At 38.4% G+C, this 27336-nt stretch overlaps 2 protein-coding genes across 3 annotated transcripts; one reads left to right on the top strand and one right to left on the bottom strand.

The window, feature by feature from the left end:
• The first annotated feature begins 1423 nt into the window (after positions 1-1423).
• LOC121904718 (cell division cycle protein 20 homolog B-like) lies at positions 1424-18358 on the top strand. 2 transcript variants are annotated; one of them, XM_042422596.1, is made up of 12 exons: positions 1424-1641; positions 1986-2045; positions 8884-9097; positions 11279-11388; positions 11843-11894; positions 12601-12720; positions 13781-14001; positions 14128-14222; positions 14390-14609; positions 16056-16181; positions 16278-16401; positions 17672-18358. In XM_042422596.1, exons 1-12 carry the CDS (start codon positions 1603-1605, stop codon positions 17767-17769), a joined length of 1479 nt encoding a protein of 492 aa, XP_042278530.1. In that variant the 5' UTR covers positions 1424-1602; the 3' UTR covers positions 17770-18358. The 2 variants fall into 2 exon arrangements, with proteins under 2 accessions (XP_042278530.1, XP_042278531.1); XM_042422597.1 differs by having other exon boundaries at positions 1424-1637.
• gpx8 (glutathione peroxidase 8 (putative)) lies at positions 4227-6974 on the bottom strand. Its single transcript, XM_042422598.1, has 3 exons — positions 6659-6974; positions 6224-6485; positions 4227-4786 (listed from the first exon to the last, which is right to left on the bottom strand). The coding sequence occupies exons 1-3, from the start codon at positions 6863-6865 to the stop codon at positions 4623-4625; spliced, it is 633 nt and encodes a 210-aa protein (XP_042278532.1). The 5' UTR covers positions 6866-6974; the 3' UTR covers positions 4227-4622.
• Positions 18359-27336: the final 8978 nt, after the last annotated feature.

The following is a 27336-nucleotide window of genomic DNA, read 5'->3' on the forward strand; positions in this document are numbered from 1 at the left end:
GGGTGCAAACCAGACCGAGTACCGCGGGAAAGAGAATGGTTAAAAAAAAATCATTTATTTATTTCCCCTGTGGAGTGATGTGGGCAAAGCTTCTGGGCAAATATAACCTAAACAAAATTAAGATATAGTTTCTGGGCCTTTTCTATTATGAAGCCAATGTAAAGCAGACTCCAGACAATAAAGACAACTCGTACAAAAGAGCTACAAACAAAATACCCCATAATAAACTGGATTTAATGTATGTAAAAACAGCAAATGTACACAACAGTGTCTAATTGATGACCTGCTAAATGCCAAAATAATAGGCTATGACCAACACAGTCAAAATAATAGGCTAATAAAAATAATAGGCTGGGCCAAAATGATAGGCTATACGACCAAGTCATGGGTCAAAAGTTAAAAGTGGTTATTAGTTGTGGATAAACTGAAGGTAAACTCAGCTCTTCATGTCTATTATTCGTCTGCAGGTCTGCATATGGCAGCCTGCTGCTCCTCACCGCAGGAGCTCTGTCAGCATGTGTCGGCCACTGCGTGTCACTGGGAGCACGCACCTGTCGCACAGAGCCGGGCTCGGGCTCAAACTCGAGCTCAGGGTGTGTAAATGGTGTGGGCGAGCGCATATGGAAGTGGCAGGTGGTAGGAACGTGCGCCTGCTCCTCGCGCCGTTCGGCCCACTTAGCGCCACAGCAGCTCATCATTAAACGTTATGGCCCGCGGATACACGGCCTGTACCCGCAAAACACGCTAATACTGTTGAGCGGAGAGCTCTCATGAGACAGGAATATTTTACTTGACAATAAATATGAAATAAGCAACAATAAAATCAAATTAAAAATATGCGTAAACTCTTGAATCAAAAACTTTTTAGCCTATATCATTTGGATTGTAAAGTTTTTTTCTATTTATCACCAATAGAATATATTGGCACTATTATTATTACCTTATTTATTCTAAAGAATAATAATGGGATTAGTAATAATAATTAAAACATTTGTTTTAATTATTAAGACTTTATTTCCCTTCATATTGCTTTTTAAATATTTATCTCAACTTATTTCCCTTTAGGCTAAATGTCTTTATGCTTTCCTTTGCCTGTGTTTAAAATATGCAACATGAACCTCCATGTCACACACAATAGGCCTAATTATCATCATTAATGAGAAATAATGAGTTTATTTTCTTCAATTAAACGATAATATAGGTTAATTCTGTTCCATTGTAAGCTATGTAAACTGACACCAGTCTATGGAAATAAAAGTGTCCTTGTCTGCTTTTTTTACTGATAACGTTGCCGCCTCCAGCTTTGAAACATTGCCGCGTTGCTCTTTTTTTTTTTACTGTGCCTAGAAACCAGGACGCGGAGGGAATCCCAGAACAGGAGTGCTTGATAAAAATTAAAAAAAAAAAAAAACCCTCTACCTGACCGCCAATGGCAGAGAAGAGGATGTTACTTCCCGCTCCACCGTCCGCCCGGGGAGAGTATTTAGGAGCAGAGCCCGGTCAGGAGAGGATCAACAGGTGCACCAGGCATGACTGTCAGCCTCCTCAACCTGACTGAGAGGGAAGAACAACGGTGTTTTTCTGAAGTAAAGGAAACTGAAGATGCGACTGAAATTCACAGGTGGTGATTCAAATGAGTGGGTGAGCGTTTCTTTCTTTTTTTAAATAATATTATAAAACAGCCTAACAGGTAGCTTTCCTACTGTCATGTACTGTATGGCCTGTTGCTGTTGCTGCTGCTACCAGGCAACCACTTCAAACTCTAAACACATGTCTGTGTCTCTTTGGTATAACACTTTAACAACAGCATATGGCAAAAAATACAGTTTTAGTGCTACAGGTTGATAAAATAACAACTGCTGCTCATTATAATATTAACAGAATAATCCCCAACTTGCTGAATAATTATTTAAAAGCAGAGAAAGGTATTCTTGATAATGATGAGCATCATCTTAACTAACGTCTTTGATTGTTTTCATGTTCAGGACAATATGAGGAGAATGCTGAGAGATTTTGTAGGAAAGAGGAGACACTGCTCGTTCAAGGTAAGAAGGGAAATAAAACTGCATCACAAAATTGACTTTCAGGCAAATCTTGGCGGCTGCATCCTTTCCCCTCCAGCCTGTGAGCTGGTGGTGACAGTGTGGCAGTGTATTGCTGCTGGCTGTGTTATCTGATTGACAGCTGTCAGCTACACTCCTCACTGCTGCGACCAACTGACTTCAAATGCAACGACTGCAGATCCGGCCACATATTACGTTTTCATTCATTTATAAAGAGAAAAAGTCATGAGTGGAATAAAGTTGGTAGGAAAATGAATGTAGCTGTGGAAAAGATGAAATCCTACATTTAGCACAATGATAAACACTGAGTTCAACATAGTCAAATCCATGCATTTGCATATAAGCCTATGAGTTGTGACTGGTTGGGAGGCAGTGTAATGTTAGCTGACGTTACCTGAGCCAGCTCACACTGCTCTGCTACCTTAACAGTTACATTGAACTGAACTTATGAATCACTACTCGGTGAGAAAATGTCAGTGAATCAAAAGGTTATTTTGAAGTAGAGACTGTCCAATTTAGGCATCTGGACGGGGTTGCACCAACTGTTCGTTAATGCATTGCAAAATTTGTATGTAAAGTTCTTTGTAACAACTAGCTAGTTTCAAACTACTGATCAGGTTGCACCATTAAAACTTCAGAAATGTCTCCAGCAAACATTTTAGTAATGAATACAACAGTTGCTAGGAAACATCTCCATCCAATCAGAAGCAACCATGTAGAAACAGATAGCATCAAAAAATCAGTTTTAGGGACCAAAAGAGAAAATAAACTTAACTTCCAGTCACATTTATATCTGCATACCTGGAAATGTGTCTGTTTTAAAATTAGTAGTATTCATGCAGTTTACAGTGAGAGGGAAATATCCGATTATGCTAACCTAACCAATGTTATTTGGTCATTTAGCTAGTGTAACGTTACTGGCATAAGATTTTTTAATTTGGGGTATATTGTGTTTTTTCTGTTTAATGTGATGTAAAAATGTGAGGTCAGATATGTCATCCATGTTCCATATTACCTCTTTTACTCTTCAATCTAAACGGGTCAGATATTAGCAAGCTAATGTTAACTTTGTCAGTTGGTACATTTAGCTAGCTAACGCAACAGTTACACCTGACTGTTAGTAGGTAGGTAAATATTTTGCAACAACTAATGTCTACATAAGAACTTCTTTGTGTTTTGAAATTGGTTTTAATTTACTGATGTGTAAATCTTCACTTAACATTTATGTTATTAATTAGGCTAAGCTACTACTAAGCTACGAACAGTTGGTGCAACTGGGTCCTGGTCTTTTATGCGTATTTTCAAGTCTGTCTGAGCTTCCAGTGTCAAAAAGAGCAGGATCCCCTAAAATAGAACAATTTAGAGAAATTATCTCCTCCTGATATCACAAAAGGAGACATCTTTTTTCCCAGCTCTCATTGTGGGCGGCTGGAAGGCAGTGTCTTGTTAGCTGGTTGATTCTTTGTGTGCCAGCTTACCTGCTGCTGCCCTCCAACTGTCCATCTAATCCTCACCAGCGACGCGGGGGATATCTGCAATTAGCATTCACTTCTAGCAATTAAAAACAGCAGGCTGGGTTTCAGAGCTCCTGTTGTACATGTGATCAAAGAAACAGTTTTTGGCGACCATTCGTCACTTTTTTACATGTTCATACTGAGAGGAACAAAAGATTCTTAAAACAACAGTAAGGTGCAAAAACAAACACTGAAAGAGGTTTTGCCCGCTGTAATCATTCCTCCTGTTCATACTGGCTATTAAAAGATCCCCTTCAAATGTGCTTTTAATGTTAAAAGTTTATCTGAGGCTTCAGCAGTCTGAGTTAGTCAAATCAAGTGGATATCTGTCACATTTACAGTCTTTTTAGTATCAAATTCCCTCTTTTTATTTCCTTGGACAGTGTTTCCCTGTTGAGCTGTGGTGGAAGTTTAGTAACAAAACTTTGGCACTAAAAAGACTGTAACACTGAAAGACATCTACTTGATTTGACTCATTTGGATGGCTGAAGCTTCGTATTAGCTTCAGATAAAATTTTAAATACATTTTTGCACAGAAGGAGACTTGTGGATTTTGTCCCTCATCACTTGTCCCTCAGACTTGAAAAATTATGAACCTGTCCTTTAAATAACTGTTATATATTATGTCAGATAATAAAAATCAACTATGTTATACAGAATGCCATACAAACATTTTAATGTAAACAGTTGGAATAGATGGTACAGAAGGACACAAAGGCCAAACTAAGCATCCAACACTTCAATGGCTAAACAATCCTTGAGTGGCAGGAGTGGTCATTAACAGGAATGTTCATCATGATTGTCATTATTAACCACGGGATGGTCCTTATAACCTTACACACACACTCTCACAAACGCAAACACACTTTCTGACTATCCTCACATGACTTCCATTGCTTTTGTGGGCTAAAACTAGTGGATCCTTTCATCCATCACCCAACCACACTCGCTGTAGAGAACAGTTCAGTCAGAGTCCTGTTATTCCTGGCTGTCAAAGCACAGGAAAGACAGACACAGTGTGTTCAGTATCTATCAATAAGCTACATCATAGCTCCACCCGTTTCTTTAGGATGATTTCTCGCACCAGCGCCGAGACCTCTTGGCGGACGCTCTCCATGGGCTCGTCAGCTCGCCAGAATCGGACCACTTTCCCCTCCGGGTTCACAAGAAACTTCCAGAAGTTCCACTTTGGAATTTTCTTCACAGAATCTGAAAAATAACATGTTGACATACATTCATTAAAATACTTTTAACTTTTAATGAGGGAGAAGGAGTACATATCATTTTATGGATATTAACAAGATAATAATCTGGAGGGTATCTCTAAGTCATGACTTGCATCTTTGTTATACAATTAACTACCGATTTTGCTACTCTTTAGTAGGAGTGGACCATTAAGATAAAATCTTCTAATATGGTATTTGTAATTATATTTGGAAATACAGATATTGTACATCGTCCAATAATCCAATACGATCATAAAGACGTCATTGATCTGTAATAATGCCAACAATGTCCTACCCAGAGATATTAAAGTGATAGCTACCATATTATAGATGGTGTTCTTTGTGACAGTTCAGTCATTGACATTGATGTCACACTAAAATATGGTATAATTTTGCATTATTAACAGGTATAAACCTAAATTTAAACCCTGATTGGGTGCAAGAACTACACAAAAATCATACTAGTCAATAAAGTCCATTCAGTGTGTATAAATCATCACCAGATCTTACATCCAAGTGACCTCAGAATCAACTTTTTTTTTTCTGCAGGTGTTCTTTCAGGTGCATGTCCTCAGATAAAGAAGTCAACTTTTACACATCTAAGTTTAGCTACACAGTCCAGACAGAAGCTGCTCTTTCTCCAGAGAAGCATGATTATGTTTAGAGCTACAACGATTAGTCGATTAATTGGCAACTATTTTCATAATCAATTCATTGGTTTAGTCATTTTTTAAAGCAAAAATGCCAAAAATTGACTAGTTTCAACGTTTTGTTTACAAAAATGACACTAAACTGAAAACTTTTTGGTTTTAGACTATTGATCAGACAAAACAAGACATTTGAAGATGTCATCTTTGTCTCTGGAAAATTATAACAGCCATTTTCCATTATTTTCTAACATTCTACAGACCAAATAGGCATGCAAAGATGAATCGGCAGATAAATTGATAATGAATAAAATCAATTGTCATCATAAGTTGCAGGCCTAATTACACAGGTCTATTGAGTGTTGTGTTGTATTTTGTTTGGGACAGTGACAGTTATCTTTTGTGGTGAAGCTTTAGCTTCATGAGTGAAATATAAAACATTTGCAAGACTTACTCATCATAAACAGCTATTAGCCCCAGGTCAGGGTAAGTAAGCAGACATTTTATAGGCTAAAAAAATTGTTGATTCATCATTTGAGAGATTACTTGATCATAAAAATAACATCAGTTGCAGCCCTATTAGGAAAGATATGGTTCAGTCAAAGTTAGGTCCAGATTGTAGTTTATCAATCAATGCTGGAGTCAAAACTGTCACTCAATTAAATACAGATATAGATTTACATAACAGTCATGGTGTAATTTCCATTCAGATATCTTTACAGCCATATTTTGTTGTAAAACATGGTGTACTGCAGACAGATGTGTGAGTATACCTGTGAGGAACTTGAAGGCAGGGTTAGCCTCTGAGCCCATTATTTTGATTTTGCTGAAGAAGGGGAAGGTGACACCATAGGTGGACTTAGCGAAAGCCTCAATATCCCGGCTGGTACCGGTCTCTGTGTCTCCGAACTGGCCGCAGGGGAAGGCCAGGACGTTAAAATGAGAGGTGCCCAGCTCTCGGTGCAGCTCCTGCAGAGACCTGTAGCTCGTCTCCGTCTGCTCGCTGTGACTCGCCACGTTTACAACCAGAGAAGCCTGTGAAGATGCAAAACAACATAGTTTATACTGTATATATAATCATTTTGAATGCTCCAAGAAACACATATTTTGCACCGAAAAGCGCCTTTAACCGACACTGGATAACTTAGTTAAAGTTTGTACAGATTTCCTCTCAGACTCAGAAATTATTGCTGATGATGTGGACCTACTTTTCCTCGGTACTTCTCCAGAGAAACCGTCCTCCCCTTCGCGTCTTTGACATCGAAAGAATAAAAATCCTTCGGTTTTCTCGGCTTCAACAGCTGAGTCTGCAGGAGGAACAGACACCCAACACCGACTGTCATGCTCAACAGAACCGTTAACCTTTTCGCTTTTGGGTTGGAGGACTTGGCAGGGTAGCCCCCTAAGGCCTCCATCTTGGAGGGGGAAGAACGAACCGTGGCCGGAGCGGGCGGGGGTTCCTACCAAGAGTCTTAGGGGAAGGACCGGCGGACCGGAGGAGGGTCGTGTCTAGATAGTAACCCTAGTTTTGCGAAAGATCTCGCGAGAGTGATCATTTTTAACCCAAACCATGATCTTTCCTGAACTCTAACCAAGTGTTTTTTGTGCCTAAACATAATCAGACTTTTAACCACAGCATTGTCACATCATAAAACATAATTATTTTGTACAATAACAAATACATTGCACATTGAAGGAATAACGCCCACAAATTACGCGAGAGTTTCGCAAATCGGGGTAGTGTTACCATCTAGACACGACCCCTAAGGAAAAACAGTACAGATGTGCACACAAGCAAAAGTGAAATCAAAAAGCGTAATCAGTAAAGCTTTCGTCACTATTAAAGCCATTCCCCCCTAAAATATAGCTTTCCAATTCCATTTTACATGTAACCAAAAAGCAAACAAACTAGTCCCACATAAATGTGACAATGTGCTTTCTGTTGCTGCGTGTTGTGTCTTTTGGGTAAAATTTCCAGTCAAATATAAAGTGAGAAAGCACTCAGTATGAAAGCAAACTAAAGCTGAGGACTTTCCTAGATCAATGTAATATTAATGATCACTCAATTTTAGTCATATCACATTATATGAAATCTATTTGTCATGCTTTTGTCCAAAGGGACAGACAATATAAGCACATTCACCATAGAAAAAAGAGATTGATGCCATCAAAAATTAGTGCATCCCTACAAAAATAAAAATGTGTGGTCATATATTATTACTATTATTATATTGGCATTTGCATTTGGAAACTTGTAGGCCTCACTAATCTCATTAAACCAGATGACATTTCTCTAAAGCTCACAGAGGTCTGGAGAAATTCAAATACAAAAGTCAACCAGTGGCAACCACCCTGACCATCATGGTAACCTCTCAGTAACAAGTAAACACCAGTCTGAAACACCCTAGAAGCCACCAAACACTGTAGTCTGTTTGGGTTTGTGCTATTGGAGTTTTTTTTTTGTTTAACAGTTTGTTAATAGAGAGGTCTAACGGGGAGTTTGCCCACTCTGGGGTCACTGTAGGATAATATTCATTTCTTTGTCATTGGCAAACATAAGGAATATATACATTTGTTCATGTGAAGCCATAAGAAATAAATCATGAAATATAGTATTTTCTTATTTAGAGTGATATTAATGCTTTCATATCTGTAATTCATCAAATGTGCAAGTCTAGATTGTGGCAAATGAAAAAGTTACCACTTAATACTATGTGAAGAAACGCTCATTGTAAATGTAGAGGGACGAAATAAACACAACGATGACTCCTGACAGTTAAACCTGACTTGCTTCTACGCTGAAAAACTCTGACATGGAAGACTTCAGGATGTGTTAAAGTACTAAATAATCTGTCAAATGATCATGATTATGACACATGAAACAATTAACACAACTTCTCATTCAAAAACTTGTATGTGCTCAGAGAAAATCGCTGTGTTACTTTGTTCTGTATTACTTTTAACTCTGTTCTCCCCTATTATTATTCACTAATGTCAACCAAACACAAGGGTTAAAAATGCGCTGGTGGCAGCATGAATGTACAATATGACATGATATCTTCAGATAAGATATCAACCCTCTTGACTCCTACCTTAAAGCATACAAAGACCATTTGGGGAGAAACTATAATGGTCAAATCTTAGACTAAGTATAGATGAAAATTCCACAATAAGAATATTATTTTCTTTGATGCTTTGTGTTATTTAAGACACAAACAAAAAAACCAAAACACTTAGAGGTCTTTACAGTCTTGTTTTGAAAGTTGTGTTCTTTATGTAGTTGCTTGACACCAATGAAAACTGAAGTTATGAGGTCTGAAGTCTGAAGATCGTGTCAGTTTCCAGTGTTTTGATACTATTTAGATTGATAATATTATTTTTGTTTTTTTATAGTTTGATTCATTGATTTTTTGGGTTTTTTTTGTCTTCTCAGGGACAAACGGATGCACATCATGCGTCATACAAACGGTTCAGGAGGCGGATCATCCAGAGGAGCAGCAGTGAGGTTCCTGCTGCCAGTACACCTCTGTCCACTGGGCGGCAGTGTGAACCAGGCTTTGAGTTTGATGCTGTCTGCCAGAGACTGGAGCTGGACTCTCCACAGAGACCCTATGAACCAGCACAGAGAGGACTAGAGGGAAACAAAGGTATCCTACTGTTTTCAGAACAAACCACAACATGGAGGAAAATAGTCTGTGATACTGATCTCACACTCCTGTGATCAGATGTGATCAGTAAACCAAGAAATTACCCAAACTCAGCTTTGTGGTCACTTTAAAGGTGCAGTGTGTAGAATTTGGTGGCATCTAGCAGAAAGGATTTGGCAGAAATGAAAAATAATATTCATAAATAAGTTTTAATTAGTGTGTAATCACCAGAAAATGTGAATTGTTGTGTTTTTGTTACTTTAAAATGAACCCTTTATATCTACATAGGGAACAGGTCCTTTCACAAGTTTTGCGGCCATCATAGGTTCTCCTACACGCTTGAAAGGCGAGGAGTGAGGGAAAGAGGTTATCAGTTGGCTGCAATCTGCAACCTCACCACTAGATGCCACTACATCCTAAACACAGCACCTTTAAATGATTGCTATTTTTGAGGAGTACAGAGAAGAAAATATATAGAAAATAATCACATTTAATTCAGCGCTGCATGCAAGTACAAATTTTATTCTTTGACAAAGTTGTACTATATGCATAAAGACCAGTTTTTCACCATCTCACTTTAAATGAAGGCCCCAGAAGTATTTAGGCATCTTTAGTTCAACTTCATTATTATTTTAGGTGGCATAAAGGAATATTTATTTTGTCCCCCTCCACTCAAACATGTGTTTTTCTTTTTGTTCTTACAGTTGGATGTTTAAGCTTCACTGTGCATAATGATGTGTGTGCAGAATTTGACACTTAAAGGCTGTTTCTATATTCATCTGCTGAAGAGGAAAAGTTTCTCTGTGCTCACTGAAAATCTGACTTTAAGGGGTGGGCCTTCGAGCAGAATTTGTGACATTACAACTAGTATGGAAGCCAATCCTTTTCCAATACACAACACTGATAATGGACTTTACAGTGAAGTAGGAGACATCTTGTGTCCAGTAGTTAAACTTTTGAAATGAACAACATTTGCATATTTATAGGTTCTGGATTTTTAATGAGGGAGAAGGAACAGATGCCATTTTCATGATTTTAAAATCGTAATTACATTTTTTTTGTGGAAAAACCATATCAGATGCACATTATTGTTCCAAACAGAGCATTTTTATACTGTAAGTCTTAATACATGTCTGGAAGGGATCTTTAACTAGTGCCCCACCAATATATAAGAGGCCTTTTCACAGGATAAATCTTTTACATCATATAATTTTCCCAGTTGACATCAGAATGAGATTTATTGCCAAGTAGGTTTGCACATACAAGGAATTTGCCTTGGTGTTGTGGTGCATAACAACTGAAAAAAATACAAGATAAGAGAAAAAACAAGTACCACAAGTAATATACTTTAGTGTAATTCTCTTACACTAAAGTATATATTGTAAAATATATTCTAACCTGAAAAGAGCTGTTAGAGTTTAAAATGAAGAGAAGGGAATGCACATATATTGACTGAGAATATGCAAACGTTCAATGTGCAAATGTACAAATAATAAATACAGAATTGCTTAAATGTAGCGTGCCTTGTGAGATGCGGGCCTTGAGAATGAGGCCAGCTGCAGCTGCAAGAAGAATGAAGAAACTGTTCTTGTGGTGGGAGGTTTTGGTCTTTACGATATGAAAAAATGCAGTAGAGTACAAAACGTGCTCAAGGTCAACTGTGTGGATGGCAGCAAGCACAAGGTGTGAACTTCAAACTCCACGTGGACAGCACCTTGCAACACCTAAATTGTCAGTGTTGCATATCACAGCTGAGCAGACTGCACATATAGTAACACATTTATGGTTCAACCTTGATTTCAGTATGTATCTTTGTCACAGCTATTAATTGACCAATTTTGTGAGATTACTGCTAAAATATATGCACTTATATGTACAAAAGGTAAAGGTAGAAGATGTATTATGATCAGAATTGTCAGTAGTTAGTATCAGCATAGACCCCAAAATCCACTCAGTCAGTCTATGAGTTCTTGTTTTTTTGTTTTTAGAATATATAGCATTATTACATGTACTGCATTACTAAATAACTCAAGGCAACATATTCCCCTGAGATTCAAAGCCACAAAACCCTCTCACCTTCATTATTTCTCATCATCGCTTCTGATTCTCCGCACAGAGACAGTAGACTGATGTGATGGAGACCAATGTTATGTTTTCTGTGTTATGATCGGGCTTCATCAGAGGCAACACTGGGGGGAGGCGGGTCCCACCGCAGCGCTGTGACACCACCGAACACACCGCTCATCATCCCTGCCAGGGGACGGCCCGTCACAGAAAATGCTCCAGAACAGGTTTGTTTGTTCCTTTGTCACTGTAGTTTAATTGTTGTGTCAACTGCCTCACAAGAAAAGAGGGCAGAGGAGTGACAAAAGAGAAAATCAAAGACACTACACAGGATATGGTTTCTTAAGGTTTTTTTGTTTCTGGAAGTTTCAGTTAAAGATAATAGCAGAGAAAAGTATGTATGTGTTTTTAGTCTGTAGTTTCCTAATGCAAGACCACTTGAGGTGAAATATGAAATGTTATAAGATAATGTAAGGTAAAAAAAAAAATATCTGCACAATGAGGATAATACCAGATATTACCTAATGAGTTTCATTATGTCACAAAATCATGATAAAAATCTTGCACAAAGGACTATTGAACCTGTCATGAGATCTCCATATTAGATGTCTGAGTTTGAAGAATTAATGTACACGTCATACAAAAGACTTAAATAGAAGGAAATGATTTATTTTGTTGCAGGGATGGGTGTGGACAGCGGCACTACAAAGACATGGAATTGCACAACAGACTGGTACAGCTTGACTGTTTTTTCACTACATACTTAAGACACACACACACAGACACATGATTGATGATCTTTTACCATATTATGTCATATCAGGAAATGAGTACGAATGGCTTACACACAAATGTTTCTGAGCAACATCCTGTAAAGTTTATTGAAGCATGGAGACATTTTGTACAAAGAATATGACATTTGAACACCAGAAGATATGTAAGTTTGATTAAACATTTCCTACTGACCTTCAAAGTCTTTGTAACCAAGACACCAAAGGACAACTCTTTTTCTGAGACACATTATCACATAACTTATTGAATTCCAAGAGTGCTTTACAATGTCAAGGGTTCTGGCTTCTACATTACGACAATACAACAATACACAGCTCAGGGTTTCAGCTTTATTCAGCCTTTATGTCTTCTGAGGTGTGTGTGTCTCTCCTGGATTCAGTGCAGCAGACAGATGACCAGTAACCATTACTTCTCTGTAATGAAGCCCACTTAGCTGACAGAGTGTCTAATACAGTTTAACGTGGGTGTTTGCTGCAACTCTGTATTTGTGTTGGTTTTCAAATGACACAACAAAGAGCTTTCATTTTTGAAGTGTGAACGCATAGAAATTGGTAGAACAAAGATGTATTGCTTTGGATGTGAAACTGCCTGTATGTATTTATGTAGCTGTATTTTGATGTTTATCATATCATATTTGTCCATTGCAGGCTCTGATGATGACATAAGAAGTGATCTGCAGCCGTTTGCCCCTCTGAACAAAGCCTCAGTGAGTCTGCAAGGGAAGTCAGTGATGAAGTTGGCAGCGCCATCGCTGCTGAACGACTACTGTAAGAGAAGATGCACATCCTGCATAATACTCTCAAATACATCTTATTTTCTCTATTTCTGTTTTTAAAGGTTAAAGCTGGTGTGATTCTTTCTATGGTCAAGAAACTGCATGAAAAGACCAAAACCACTAATGTGTTAGACCATATCTCAATACTTTTCAAATCACCCACCCTGCTAATTGCTCAGGACGAGGCCTGTTCTGCTTACTGAAGCAGTAAATCTTTAGAAAGGGGGCATAAATATATACTTTCATTAAAAAAGGCTCAGTAATTTCCTAAAAAAAAGCTATACACTATAGATTTTAGCATTTTGGTGTGTTTGTTGGATGGGGGGAGGGGGGGGGGCATTTACAGCAGTAGTAGGTGTATGTAGGATCAATTCAAAACAAACTCCAGAGTTCATGTTCATTGTAATGAAGGCACATGTCACCCAGTGCAACGCTGTAGCTCACTGATGTGTTTTTTAATAGTTTTTGTACAACAGTGAGCTACATCAGCCTTTGGCTATAGAGACAATATTTGTAAGAAAGATCAATTCATTCATGGGATTTGTTTACAATAATAAAAATAAAGAATATTGCCAGCCTTTAAGCGGCAAACATGACACATCTGTCATTCAGATTATACTCCTCAATCTTTTTTTGTGTTTGTGTGTTTACATGTTCTCCCTTCTGCAGAAGCAGTAGCATTTTGAAGAGATAAAAGCAGATAGACATAATGTTTCTTACCCACTGTAGGACCAAGCATGTATGAATTAATTCCAAGCATCAATAGGTGTACAAGCTTTACATTGACTTTGACCAAATATCATCCTGGAACAACAAGAAAAACCTATGTGTACCCCAAATGGTCACACTTGCTGCACATGACTTCTAAAGAAGAAGTGTATTTCCCAAAAAGTCTATGTATTCCTTTTGTACCATATATTGAACATACTAGAGAAAGCCAGCATCACTATACAGTTTCTGAGTCTTGGAAATATTCAGTATCAAATTGTCAGTCAATACTTGGTTCATCTGACGTAGTATCCTCTAGTCCTTACTCATCTCTTCCCTTTCAGACTCTAACCTTCTCGACTGCAGTTGTAATGGTATGATTGCATTAGCCCTGGGCTCTTCTGTTTACCTTTGGAATTCAGAAACTCATGCTCTAGTGGGACATTTTGACCCGAGTCCGCAACCAGGACGACCGTGCCGTCAGACTCTATCATCTATCTCGTCTCTGTGCTGGAGCAGAGATGGCCGAGCTCTCTGTATTGGCACCAGGCGAGGGGAGATATGGGTAAATGCTTTAGAGATTAGCGTAAATGAGCTGGTAGAGGGTGGAAACTGTGGTATGGGGGCCTGTGCATAGTTGAGTCAGAACGATGACGGTTTGTGGTGTCTCTGTCTCCCTTTGACTCTTTAGTTGTGGGATGTTGAACACAAGCAGAATATGAGGTGTCTGCCATCACACTTGTCTGTGGTTAGAGCTCTTTCCTGGAAACAGCAGTTATTCAGCAGGTACTGGTGTGTGTGTGTTGTCCATATACTATAGCGAAAGTGAAAGAATTTTCAGTATCATTCTCAACTCTAGAAACTTCATTCACATCAATATCTGTTTAATTCTTCATCAAAAGGAAATGTAAGTGGTATAAAAAGGGAAGGATAATTTTTCCACTATTTGACAGCGGCTCCGTGCTGGGACATATCCATCACCATGACCCTCGAGCTCCAGCAGCTCTGGTAGGTGCGGCCGTCCAGCAGGAGGGCCTCTGCAGCCTGCAGTGGTCGCCAGGTAATGAGTGGCTGGGCAGCGGCTCCACAGACGGCCTCCTCCGTATATGGGATAGTGACATCGCAGGGTCACATCAACCAATCACCACAATGAAACAGCCCAGTGCTGTTAAGGTCAGTGTTTGCTTCATGATGGGACTTTAAATGAAAGCAGTACTGTGTTTTTGAATATAATGCAGGCTTTATTCTCTGTTACTTCATGTTATCCTTTATTTTCTGACTCTTTTCAGCAATAAGCCCATTTGTTAATCTTCACATACTGCATATATAGTTTAATTTTTTACTTAAACAGCTGAACACTGTAGTTTTGGAAAACCTAATATACGCATTTGGTGCCCGAACGTACATGCAAGGAAACATTATTTAAACAGTGCAGCACAAAATATAAGCTACAAAATGCTTTACAGGTGGAAAAAATCTTAAGTATTGTGAGTAGGAATGTATGTGTATGTTGGCTACCTCAAATTAAATTACAGTGTCCATGTTCATCATAATGAAGGAAAATGCCACCCACTACTATGGTGTGGGGCCATTTACATGTTTTAAAGAGGATATAATATGTACATATCCAGGTCTATATTTTTATTATGTGGCTTGACTGGAATATCTTTGCATGACTTACTGTTCCAAAAATTCCTTATTTATCTTACACCGGCCATTTATGCAGCCCCTCAGTTCAACCTTTGTCTGAAACAAGCCGTTTTAGCTCCTTTCTCTTTAAAGCCGCCCTCCTGATGAGCCCACTCTATTCTGACTGGTTAGCTTTGGGAAGCTGCCTCTCGGCAGACTCAAACTCATAAGCTTCAAGCCCAAATCTGATCCGAAATATGAGAGTGGACAACACAAACAACCCATGGAACAACCTTAGCAACAAAGGCTACAGAACGGATGGCCGTTTGTGGGCATGAGTGAACAATCTGACGCCAGTTCGATGTGGAAGTAGAGGGAACTTCACAAATGGAGCGTTCAGCTTTTGGGAGAATTTTTTTAATTCACCTCTAGTTTTGGAACTGTGATTAAGTTTAACATAGACATCCAACATCATAACAGTATATAAATGACAGATAATCACAAAAAAGCATGTTATATATCCTTTAATTTGGGGATTGTGCTGCTTGTCTAAAGCATGTCTAAAACAACCTTTATCATGCATGGAGGGGTTGTGAATTTGATCACTGTGATTGGTTTAATAGTGCAAATAATAGTAAAAACCATGAAACACCATCAGCACTGTATGACTCTTGTCACTGATTTGTGTTACTTGTCTGACTGCATCATTCACAGATGATGACATGTGAAGCATTTTTTATGATAGACACATTCATATATTGTAAACCACTGTGCATTGTGTTGTATGACTTGATGGTGATACTTTTAGCTCATGCTAACATGAGTTGCATGCTGCTGGTTGGTACATTTATGGTTTAGCTACTGTTATTCTGAGGTTTGACAACTGCTGTTAGTTGATCCTGCAACTTAATCACGGATGTTTTCTTTAACAACCAAACAATCTACTGACAGTTGTATGTGTGCTTGTGCATTCACTGTGTGTATGTTCAGGCTATGGGTTGGTGTCCATGGCAGAGAAAGATGATCGCTACAGGAGGGGGATGTAAAGATAGAGAGCTGAGAGTCTGGGACACACGATCAGGGACTTGTGTTACTTCTGTTGACACAAACTCTCAGGTGCTTGAGACTCAAAAAGTATTTTAACTGTGAATTAATTGCTTTTACATTAAAGACAACACCGCTGACTTAACAGTGCAATTACTCCTATTGCAGATCTGTTCTCTACGGTGGGCAGATAAGAAGAGACGCCTGGTCACAGGTCATGGCCTGCCCCATCACCACGTCATCTGCTGGGACTGGGAGTTTCCCTCACTCAGCTCAAGCTACCATCTCACTGGTGAGAGAACCTGAAATATAGTTTATAACTACAGCCCTCAACAGTGTCTGTTTAACACATTCATAACAACCTTATAGGAATAAATGTATAGTATTGCATCATGATATGTGCTGAGTAATAGTAATATAACGGCAACTGCGTGACAGTTGGTGATTGCTGCAGTTCAGTCATCTATCATTGAAATATTTATTCACCATTTTGTACTGACTCATTCGAGTCCTGGGCCTCCAGTCAATGTGAAACTTTGAAGCCACAACACTGGATATGAAGTGTCACATTTCCTGAGGTATTGTGGGCAAAGAAAGACTTCAAACCTGCGCGTGACAAAGGTTGTTTAAATATCCTTTAAAAGCATTTTAAAAGACATTTATTATTTCAAATGTTCAGCAGTTGTTTTATTCATTTACTCACAAAATGCAGTTACTCTGGAGGTGATTTTTAGCCTGAAAATCAGACTGAATGGACCACTTTCACATCATTTTTCAGTCTGATATCGTACTCATCTTGGCCACCGCCTCTTGCTTGGTAAGGGGGGGGGGTCATTTTCACCTAATCAGTCAGTAGTTTCTGTCCCACCAACGTCATGAACGTCATTTTTAGATGACACAGAAGCTGCAGTAGGGGATGTTGGAGCAGTTAACTTAATGCTTTTCACATCGATCGAAGAAATATGCAGATTTGAGAGTTGTTATTTCTGTAAGTCTTCCAACAACCTGTACAGTATAGTAGCTCCATTGTGTGCCTCCATGCTTGTTACCATTCTCTTAGCAATTTTTCTGGTGCTATTTTTCTGTCTTTGGCACAGGAAGATGACATCCACAGTTTTAATCTCGCCAGTTGTTTCTCCAAACAGCCGTTAAAGCACACCATAACCAGGCTGGTGATTTATCTACTTAAATGGCTGAGCTATATTGCTCCTCAAACACCCTTAAAACTCTATGTTAAATGTTAAAGTCTTTGAGACTCTCTCTCAATTTGTAAGCCGTTCCTATTTGTTCATGATTTACTGTTCAGTGAATGTGTGATTTGCATGCTGGTTAGTGTCGCTCTGTGCTTTTTGATGTGACACAAACTCTGACATGTATATGACACAAAAGCTATCAGACAAAAACAGGTGTTTATCACTGCTCAATATGAAGTTTAATACTGCTTTATTACTCAATAATACTACAGTATTTCGGTAGTGAAGACAGCAAGACATTTGTCTGTTTTGTGTGGGAAAAAAAGATATTTGAATGTAAAAGTTAATAATGCCGTTGTTGTTTTTCAGGTCATTCACATCGAGTCCTACACTTGGCCTTAAATCCTGATGGTACTCAGATTTTCTCTGCTGGAGCGGACCAGTGCGTTCACATCTGGGACATGTAACTTCTATCTCAGAACATTGTTGGCATCTGGCCAGGTTTGCTTTCTTGGAAATGCCACTGTGTAGAGCAAACACATTTCCTGTCACATAGTGCAAACTAACCACACAGTCAAACCATCTTATCATAGAAAGCGTCATATCAAGATGTCATATCAAGATAGTGCATGCACCACAATTTGATGGTTTTCCTGCTATTAAAGGTAAAATGACATTAAAACATCATTAAAATTCTACACATATGTTCTTTTTTATGACGTAGGTTTCGCTGAGACACTCACAAGCAGATTTTGTGTGACAGCAGTGCACCTCAGTTATACTTCGATACTGGAGAAGTGTCTTTCTTAGCTCAGATGACTCACAATCAACATTTAAAGGAGAATCTTCAGGGAGGTTGTGTGTATTCTCAGAATAATATTTTAATGCAATTTTTTTTTGTGAAGCTATTAATTTTAGCAGAGGTCACTATGAAATCAAGTACTGCACATTTGTATTTATTTAATCTGTTTGTGATAATGATGTATGTCATGTTTGTCCATTGTCTGCACATTAAAGATATCCTCCTGAGATATGTAACCCAATAAACACTGCTATATGGCAACAATTACACAAATTCTCTGGACTGTTGTATTTATTTATTGTATGTTTTTGTTACTTTCCACAAGCAAAGTGAGACCCAATTTATTTAAAAGATAAGTAGAGTTCGTTTGTTGGGGGCTGTTAAACAGGTGGTGACAGAGCTGACAGGACCTGTGTGTTGAAAGATTTCTCACGCAAGTATGTGAACAACACTTTGAGAGAACAATTTGTGGAAAAGGTATCTGTGGTGAGGACTTCCTTTGAGCAAGTAGAAATAAAAACGCAAGACCACCCATCTGAGGTGACATGTCTTATGGGTAACATGTTCAGAGACACTTTGGTGTAGTAGAGGTGGTGCAACATGAGAGGTTGAGACTTTGTCACTGCAACACTTCATCAAGATACAGACCAATGATCAGATACGGTGGTTATGTGGTGCAAAACATAACGTTCTAGACAACAAATCAATAAAACAGAAAAGAAAAAAAAAAACATGAAATTATAAGATGCATCTTCCCTCCAACTTGTTTCAAAAGCTCAGTAGTAGCTTATGAGATACTGTAGAGCCCGCACAGTAGTCTGGCTAAAATGCTGACTTTAGACTCCAAAGTCCAAAGGCTGGTGAGTTTTATTGGATCTTGCGGGCTACCATGAGTTCACAGTAATTTATGGAAACCAAACTGAAAGTTAGCTGTCATCCCTGGCTTCATTGTGTCTACTTCTGAATAGTACTAGTAACTGTAAGATAACCTCTTTTCTTTGCAGTATCTCAGCTGTATGATGCTTTTTTAGTGTCTTTCAGCACATATGTTTCATTTTTATGACCCCCAGCTTTACTGTTTTGGTTCACCATTCTCATTAATCTTGTTTTTTGGCCGCAGCAGGCAGCGCTTTTCCGCTAAATAGCTCTGATATACCAACTGTATACTACCTGCTCAGCACCAAACGTCAGATTGATAAAGTTAGCAACTAGCAGGAAATTACCAAGAATGAATACACAGTGACAATTTACAAAACAAACCAAAAAAAGGAAATCACGACAGAAAAGAAAACCTTGACAGCATCTTATGAGATGGCCAGCACTTGCTGTGGCCCAGGTTCTGCTTCACAAACTGAACTGCTTCCACCTTGATTACCATCACAGGATGAAGAGAGTTTAATTATCAAAGAACACATACTCAGAAACACTGCACATCAGGAAAGGATAAACTCCTAAAGAAAAGTAGGTGTCGCTACTGTTGCTGTTTGTTGTCTAACTATCCTTCACAGGTGGTGTTTGCAAATCTAGAGTTCATTTTTCAGACCTTAACGCACTGATTTGAGAGATAACCTCATAACCTGATACCTGATACTCAACTCATAACCTGATACTTATAACTCTTCTCTTTGGCATCTAAACCAGTATTTGTCTCAGGAACCACAAATACAATGATGTCCTTGTATTTGTGCTCTTGATATTCCTGTATAACTAGAAACTGTGGATCGATCTAGCAACCTATTATCAGATTAAAACAACAAAAGTCACAAAGTACATTGAGCCTGGCACTATCCAGATAACTAGCTCTAAAAATAGACTGCAAGGTGGAGCTAGATAACAGTATATTTAGCACCTCCTATAAAAGCTGAAGACTTTTCTCCTGGTGTTCAGTTACAGTAAGGAAGTTCAACCAGTTCAGATGTCAAAATACGCAATCTGTTGCTTTCTGCTCACTACGATAATCAGAAAGTAAAGACATAGAATATATAATTACACTTCCATAGTAACATTAGAGAAATATTTTGGGAAACCAGATTCATTGTGAGAGATGGAAATGCTTATACATGTAAGTTTCAGGAGTAACATGAATGAGTTGACACATTTTTTTTTACATGAAAATATCCTGAAACAGGTGAGCAGTTAAGCTGCATGGCCACTCCCATCTCCTACACCTCTTGCATCACCCCACAGTGTGAACCGAGTTTATAAACGTCCGGTGCAGGTGAGCAAGCAGAAGGAGACGAGGGAGAGAAAGGACTCGTTGGGTGGCTAAAAAATATGCACGGTCAGCAAGACTTTGGAAAGCGTATGGTTAAATGTATGGATGGAAATGGAATAAGAACACAAATCTCACTTTCCAGGAAGAAAACACAGATTCTATGTTTGCCTATGAGACGCAGATTCTGCAGCGACTGGCTGTCCTGGGTAACTGTTGCCAAATTATTATTTACCTTTAGTCAAGTTTTGATTTTGCATAAGTCTGATGTAACTTCTCATTGAATTTCATTATTTTGAGGAAACTAGTACAATCACTAGTCAGCAACAGCTGACAGTTATGTATTGTTTATTTTTCATGTCAAAGCCTTCCTGTCAGATTATTGCTGCCAATTGCACATTTACAGGCCTATTTTTCCTCAAGAATCTGGTATAATAACAAGAACACTTACAGAGAAAAACACAATGCCACCTGCTGTGATACAGGTTCTTGTTTTTACTGTATGCGTGATTTTTTTCTGCAGATGTAAAAATGTATCCACAATGTGACATGAAAACCAGCCGACAAATACAGTTACTGACATAACTTTCAGTCTTAATTAAAGAGAGAACGAGATACACAGTTAGTAAAACTCGTTACAGTGTATAAGCTGTTAATAGGTCATCTTTTCTCCCCATTATAGTGGTGTGCCATGGCTTGAGGGTGGGTCAGGCCCTGTCTCAGAACTTCCTGGTCCAGAGATCTGTATCCTGGTTCATAGCCCAGGACTTCTGTCAGAGGCATTATGTGGACCTGGCTGTCCTGAGCAAAGAGGAGCAGTACTTCACACTCCTCAATGCCACTGCTGCAAAGAGAGACAGTTTTTGGCTCGGTCTGCAGCGTCAGAGCATCTTTAGTGGCTGGAAGTGGGTGGATGAGGAAGACCTGACTTATGAGCACTGGTACAGGAAAAACTTTGAAGGCCGCTGTGCAAGTTTGGAGGCAATGCTGGAGACAGACAAGAAGCTGCTGGCACGCTACTGTGATGAGCCGCATATGTTTGTCTGTCAGGGTGAGTGATGCCTCATTGTTGTATTAAAATGTAAAAAAAAACCTTTTCATTGTGGTCATATCTGTAAACCACTAATATAATAGATAGTCTTTATTTTCACGGGGGAAGATTTATTTTCATTGCCTGCACATGTAGAGTATGATTCTCACATAAAAAACATACACATTATATGGATACCTATACACATACTGTATATATACTTTCATACACATCTACACATGCGTACGTACATCTGTATTGTAATGCTCAATTACCTATTTTATTTAGGACTTCTGTGGTAGGATGGTTAAAACATGTGCTAAATATAACAGACGTAACAATAATATACTATTTTGTTGTCAGACACAATGACAATAAGGCTCTTTTGAATATGTCGTAATGACTTGTTCTACTTGTCCTACCAGAGCTTCTAGCACATACAGTAGGGTCCAAAAGTCTGAGACCACTTACCAGAATGGGAAAGTGGTCTCAGTCAAAATCAGATCAAGAGTATTGCCCGCTTTGTGTGTGGGAAAGGTGGAGACCTGTGTGAGGTCAAATGAGGACAGAGGTGACAAGAAGTCAGCTGCTTGGGTTTTGTCAGTATGGATATTCATGTCTCCCATGACAATCAGCAGTGTGGAAAAAGGCCTCTGAGGCAAAAAAGAGCAATAAAGGGCAAAATGCCAAAAGGCAAAAAGGGCCGCCAGAGCTAAAAGCCTAAAAAGCAAAAAACCCTGAGATCTCTCTGGCCTCCACTTTTATATCATTGGTCATAAAGCATCTTACATTTCAAAATCCATATATGGTCACCAACCAGAACATCAGCAAACTATTGGATAATTTTTGTTTGCGTTGCTAAGTTAATTTTTGTTTGCGTTGCTAAGTTAAGTATGTTGTTGAGTTATTTTTAACATTTCCAAGACTTCACAGTAACGGTCAAGGATGTAGAGTGTCTGTGTAAGGCACAGAAACCACAAGCCAACAGCTTCCTGCTGATCTGAGCAGAAATGTTGACTTGCACTTTCACAAAAGTTTAGTTACCATTCAGCTCAACTGACAAATTTTCCATCATGTATTAGTTAAATGTCAATTTTCATTGAATCTTTACAGATAATTATTTTAGAGGTAGGCTTGGGTGGAGTTTGTCTCGGGCATACTAGTTGAAACCTTTCACAGCTGTTATTAGTCTTTGGAGCCTTTTTCTAAACCAACTACTGTGACCATAATCATTGTGGCAAAGGCACAGAGGAGTAAGATATATCAGGCTTTGGATACACACGTAGGATCAATTCTTTGTTGGTTTGGCTCTGCATATGAGATTTGTTGACAATAAGAAAAATATAGAAAATCACCAACTGTATCCTTGTAAACCATAGTATTATGATACAAAACATGTAGTTTTCCCCATTTTTTGTATATTATAGATGAGTTCCACTTGCAGTTTTGACTAAAGATGTTCACCAATTTCACTATTAACTCTTTGTGACCAACAGAGAAGACAATAAAGTGTAGTAAGGCACAGCATGATTTGCTGTCAATCATAGGAATAAACTTGGGTCGTATCACCCATGATGCACAAAAACTGTCTGTAAATAAGTTACCAGTCTGTCCATGTGGACACATGTTTTCCCCTCTCAGTTTGTTGGTAATAAGTCCGTGTGAACACCAAACAGTAATTTTTGTTTCTTTGTGAATTGGGCTAGAGGTGTGTGACCAAACTAAACCTTTTCTCTGATTTGTTTATTCTCATCGTCACTACCAGGTCCAGTTGCCCCACATCCAGTGACGGTGGACTCGGTGGGCTCTGATCACGTGATTCTTAGCTGGAACGTCTCTGCGTTTATGCAGATGACATCACACAGTTACAACGTGACTATATGCAGTAACATGTGCGATTCGCTCCTTTACCCCTACACCGATGGCCCTGCATTCATGAACATCAACATCTCCAACCTAACTTCAGCCACTGAGTACTTCATTGAGATTTCTGCATTTGTCATTCGTCCTGATAATGTCACTGGTGGAAAAATCATCCTTCAAAGTGACCCTACAACTGTACAGGTCAAAACAGGTAGGAAGGACTTAAGTCTATGTGCTGTGAACTTTGCCCCTTCAGTTTACTTTGTTACTGCAAAATTGTAATATTAAATTAATCATTTTTACTATCAAACAAAAATTGAGCATAGCGTTAGTTCAGGCAGGCCACAAAGTTAAGCTCAGCTCAAAAACCTAGCTACATCAGCTGATGGCTCAGCTGATTCCCTGCTACGCATTCAATTGGCAAATCTCACACAGGGCGCCTTATTTAAAGCTGCTTCAGTCTGCCTACCCTTGCTGCTTCCTCTGCAAACCACTTGCAACCTGCCTCCACCCCAACTCCTCCTTTCATGCTGTGTCTAACTTAAACAATGTAATTTCTGTTGTCATTGTTGCCTGCTCTGTTCTGTACTTGGGGTCTTTCCTGCTGCTCTCCCTGCCTTAGGCTTTCCATGTAGGCACATGGAAGGGCAGGGGGCTCCTAGAACAGAGACATGCCACCAAATATAACTACAAATGGCAATAAAAGGTTTCTTTTGACTAAAGTAGTCCTGACTGAAATGCCAAATATTTTAATGCCCAGATTTTCATGTCATTATAATGGAAATGTTTCGGGTTTTTAAACTAGGGTTTTTTTGGTTCTGGGAACCATACCTTATCTTCTTTGATCAATCAAAAAAGATAACTAATATATTTACCAATAATGACAATAACCATTATTATCTCTGTGAATAGGCATGGGCATCCACAGTGGGAACTTGAAGATGGCATAGAGACCAGTTAAACCAGAATTAATGAAAAACAACAATAACAACAAATAATTGATTGCCATCATTTAAGTTACTGGAAACTAATATTTTTTAAGTGTACACACTAATGACTGGTCAACACTCAAATTTACAAAATTGCTGTCGTTAATTGTGTATGCTATCTGTCTTTTCTCCTCATAGTGGACTCTGGTGACCACTACACAGTCAAAATTTACATTTTGAAATTACTCGAGCTTGTGTCTCTGGCTCCTCCACTGTGGGTCCTCTATCGTATCCTGAAAAAAGGCAAGTCTCCTTTTCTGTGTAAGAAAATCAATATGCTAAGATACTCCTTGTAAAATACAAGACAAGACATGTGTCATCTTTTTTTCTTCTCCAGATGCTCATGAAGAGTCGGATCATGACATCTCACCAATGGAGCTCTCTACTGAAGACACATTTGTTGACCTGATCCCCGAGAGAACCAGAGGAATCGGTTAAAGAGTAAAACAGAAACCAGGACTTAATCTAGACTTCTAAACAAGATGTTTAAAGATAATACTTCCTGATCATTGAAAAAGATTGGCGTCTAGATGATATGGACAGGCTATTTAACCTTCACTGTAGTAACCTTGTTCATGATGTCATGAATTGTTTACTAAATGTAAACGTGAATTATACTGAACAAGTTCAATGTAGAACAAATAGAAAGTGATGAGTTTCCCAACGTGGAAAAATTTTACTTGATAGACTCCATCTGTGATGGTCCACATCATCCATGTGTTCTTGTAGAAAATGTGCTTCACTGTTTAATTCGGAAACTGCTGCGTGCATTATCACCATGTTTCCACTGGATGGTTAACACCTTCTTTATCCGTGCTGCTGTCTTCTGAGTAGACCTGAGCTGACGTGTGTTAATGTCACGGTCAGACCACAAAGTTAAAGTTAAGTTGCTGAAAGTAGTTCTGTAGCTATGTTTGTTGCCAAAAGTAGGAGCTGCTGTCGTTTGCATTTTTTCTACGGTATACTAATAGACTAATACGTCCCTGGTCCTATATTTATTCAGCAAACTGGAGCCTCGTTTTTCAATTCGTTTTTGTTAATCATACTTTTTTGGAGCAGTAATTTTAAAGTAAATTAAACATCCTGCAGCTGCTTCACAGGGGAAGCATTTCAGCAGCATCTTTGAGGGCTAATTTGTTGGCCCATCAAGCTGGTTGAAATCTACATTTGTAGATACTTTCTGTTTCTTAAAGACTAGAAACGCAGTAAAATACTCCCTTAAAAATATTTGTCTTCATTACGTTCAGAAAGAGTACAACACTTTGAGCTTAGACCGTCTCTTCACCAGGTATAGAGGCATAGAGAGGGATTCTGAATGTAATAATGAAGAATATTTTTAAGGGAGCACCTTACAGTGTTGTGAGTATCTACAATTATTTTGGACTCAGCACCTGCACCTGAAATATGTGCTTGAAATTACATTTTTGGGTTTGTTTGTTTTTTGCTGGTGGATTACTTTAAAACCTTCATAGCTCATAGGCTATATGGGTAGTAATAAAAAATTAGGCTGTAATACTGTAGGAGTAAAACAAATTTTCAAAAAATAGCGATTGCTATAATATGCAACAGAGAGGTAGTCTGACTCCAAAGTTCTGCAGTAGCTAAATCATTTGATTTGTACGTAAAATACACAGAAAAGAAGACATGGCCTTAGGTAAGTGGTTTGGTATTCTAGAGATGCAAGACTTTATTGCAGTCTGGGTGAACCTTCAATGTGTAATCAAGGTAAATAAGACCATGAAGTGTAGGTGTAAGTGACCCACAATAAGTAAGAAACGTAACCTTTAGCGATCGTTTCTTAAATTCAGTGTATCCAACTAGTTCTGATGAACAAATAAGGTGTTTAGATGTGTCATATTTATTACTGTCTCACCCATTTCTTCTACTAACACTGACAGAATACCCTTTAAGTTCTTCTTTAGTCATTTCTTAGATAACGTGTCATACCATAACTCCTCATAGATTAAGCTAACGTGTTAGCATGGAGCAATGGAGAGAAGGATCTACAGTGGACACATGGATGATTAGAGTAGAAGGTTTACTTCAAGCCGACAGCACAGTGTGATGTGTTTTATGAGGCCTTTTTTTCTATATTTATTTCAATATAAGGTGGCTGGATATATGTTCTCTGAAGGTAGCTTTTTTTGTTGTTGTTGTACTGTAGGTGACAAATTGTGAACCGGCCTTTGTGTAACTTCATATGACTGCAGCTGAGACTTTAGACCATGAATCGTGCATGCTATTTACACGGAGACTGAATCAGCGGCAAGATGAAATTGCAAAGTAATATAAGCTGTAATCTTTAGCTGTAATCTCTAATCTTTTTTCTTGACACATAATATGACAAGCAAAACCTCACACATAGATTATCCAGTTAGTTTATTTCAATAAAGGTTGATGCCTATTGATCAACACTGAAAGAATGTGAAACAGTCCAGATTTAGCCAAAAAAGGTCAATTTCATCATGATGTCTCTTGCCAGATGAAGAGGACCAAAACCTTTACTAAAACCATTAATTCAGTGGCAACAAATTCTGAAAGTATTAGTCATATCATGAGAAGAAAAGTATTTGACGTTTTCTCTATTTTGCACTTTTATATTATTTTTATGTTTTTTGTTTGTTTTTAGTATTTTGTTTCATATGGTATCTTCACTTTTCCATTGGGCCGATTAAAGCATGTTGGTCAAATTCCATATGTTTACTTTCAAAACATATTTGCTGTAGCAAATTAGTTGTACACAAACGTACTTTTTAGGAGTCAGCGTTAATAATGCTAACCTAATGTGTCAAATATTGTCAAATATTGTCAGGCCTCTGGATTACACTCATTTGTGTGTTTTGGACCCAAAAACAAATTTAGCATTTCAGAGAGAAATACACATTTACAGTATTCTGATTTAAATCGAAATGTTTCTCAGTTTTGAAGTCTAAGTCTTAACACAACAGTGATAATTTAGGCAATGAAATCCGTTGTATATGTGCCAAATATTTGTGACCACATATACCTTGCTGTTCTCATGCACCTCAGGCCTTTAAGGTTCATTTTCTAAAATCTGTGCTGCATATTATTCTGCATTCTGTTTTTGTGTTATTCTACAATAGAAATGTACTATAAGCAACTTATTGCTGTCTTTAG

Source organism: Thunnus maccoyii, chromosome 9 (assembly GCF_910596095.1).
Source record: "Thunnus maccoyii chromosome 9, fThuMac1.1, whole genome shotgun sequence".
Classification (NCBI taxonomy): domain Eukaryota; kingdom Metazoa; phylum Chordata; class Actinopteri; order Scombriformes; family Scombridae; genus Thunnus; species Thunnus maccoyii.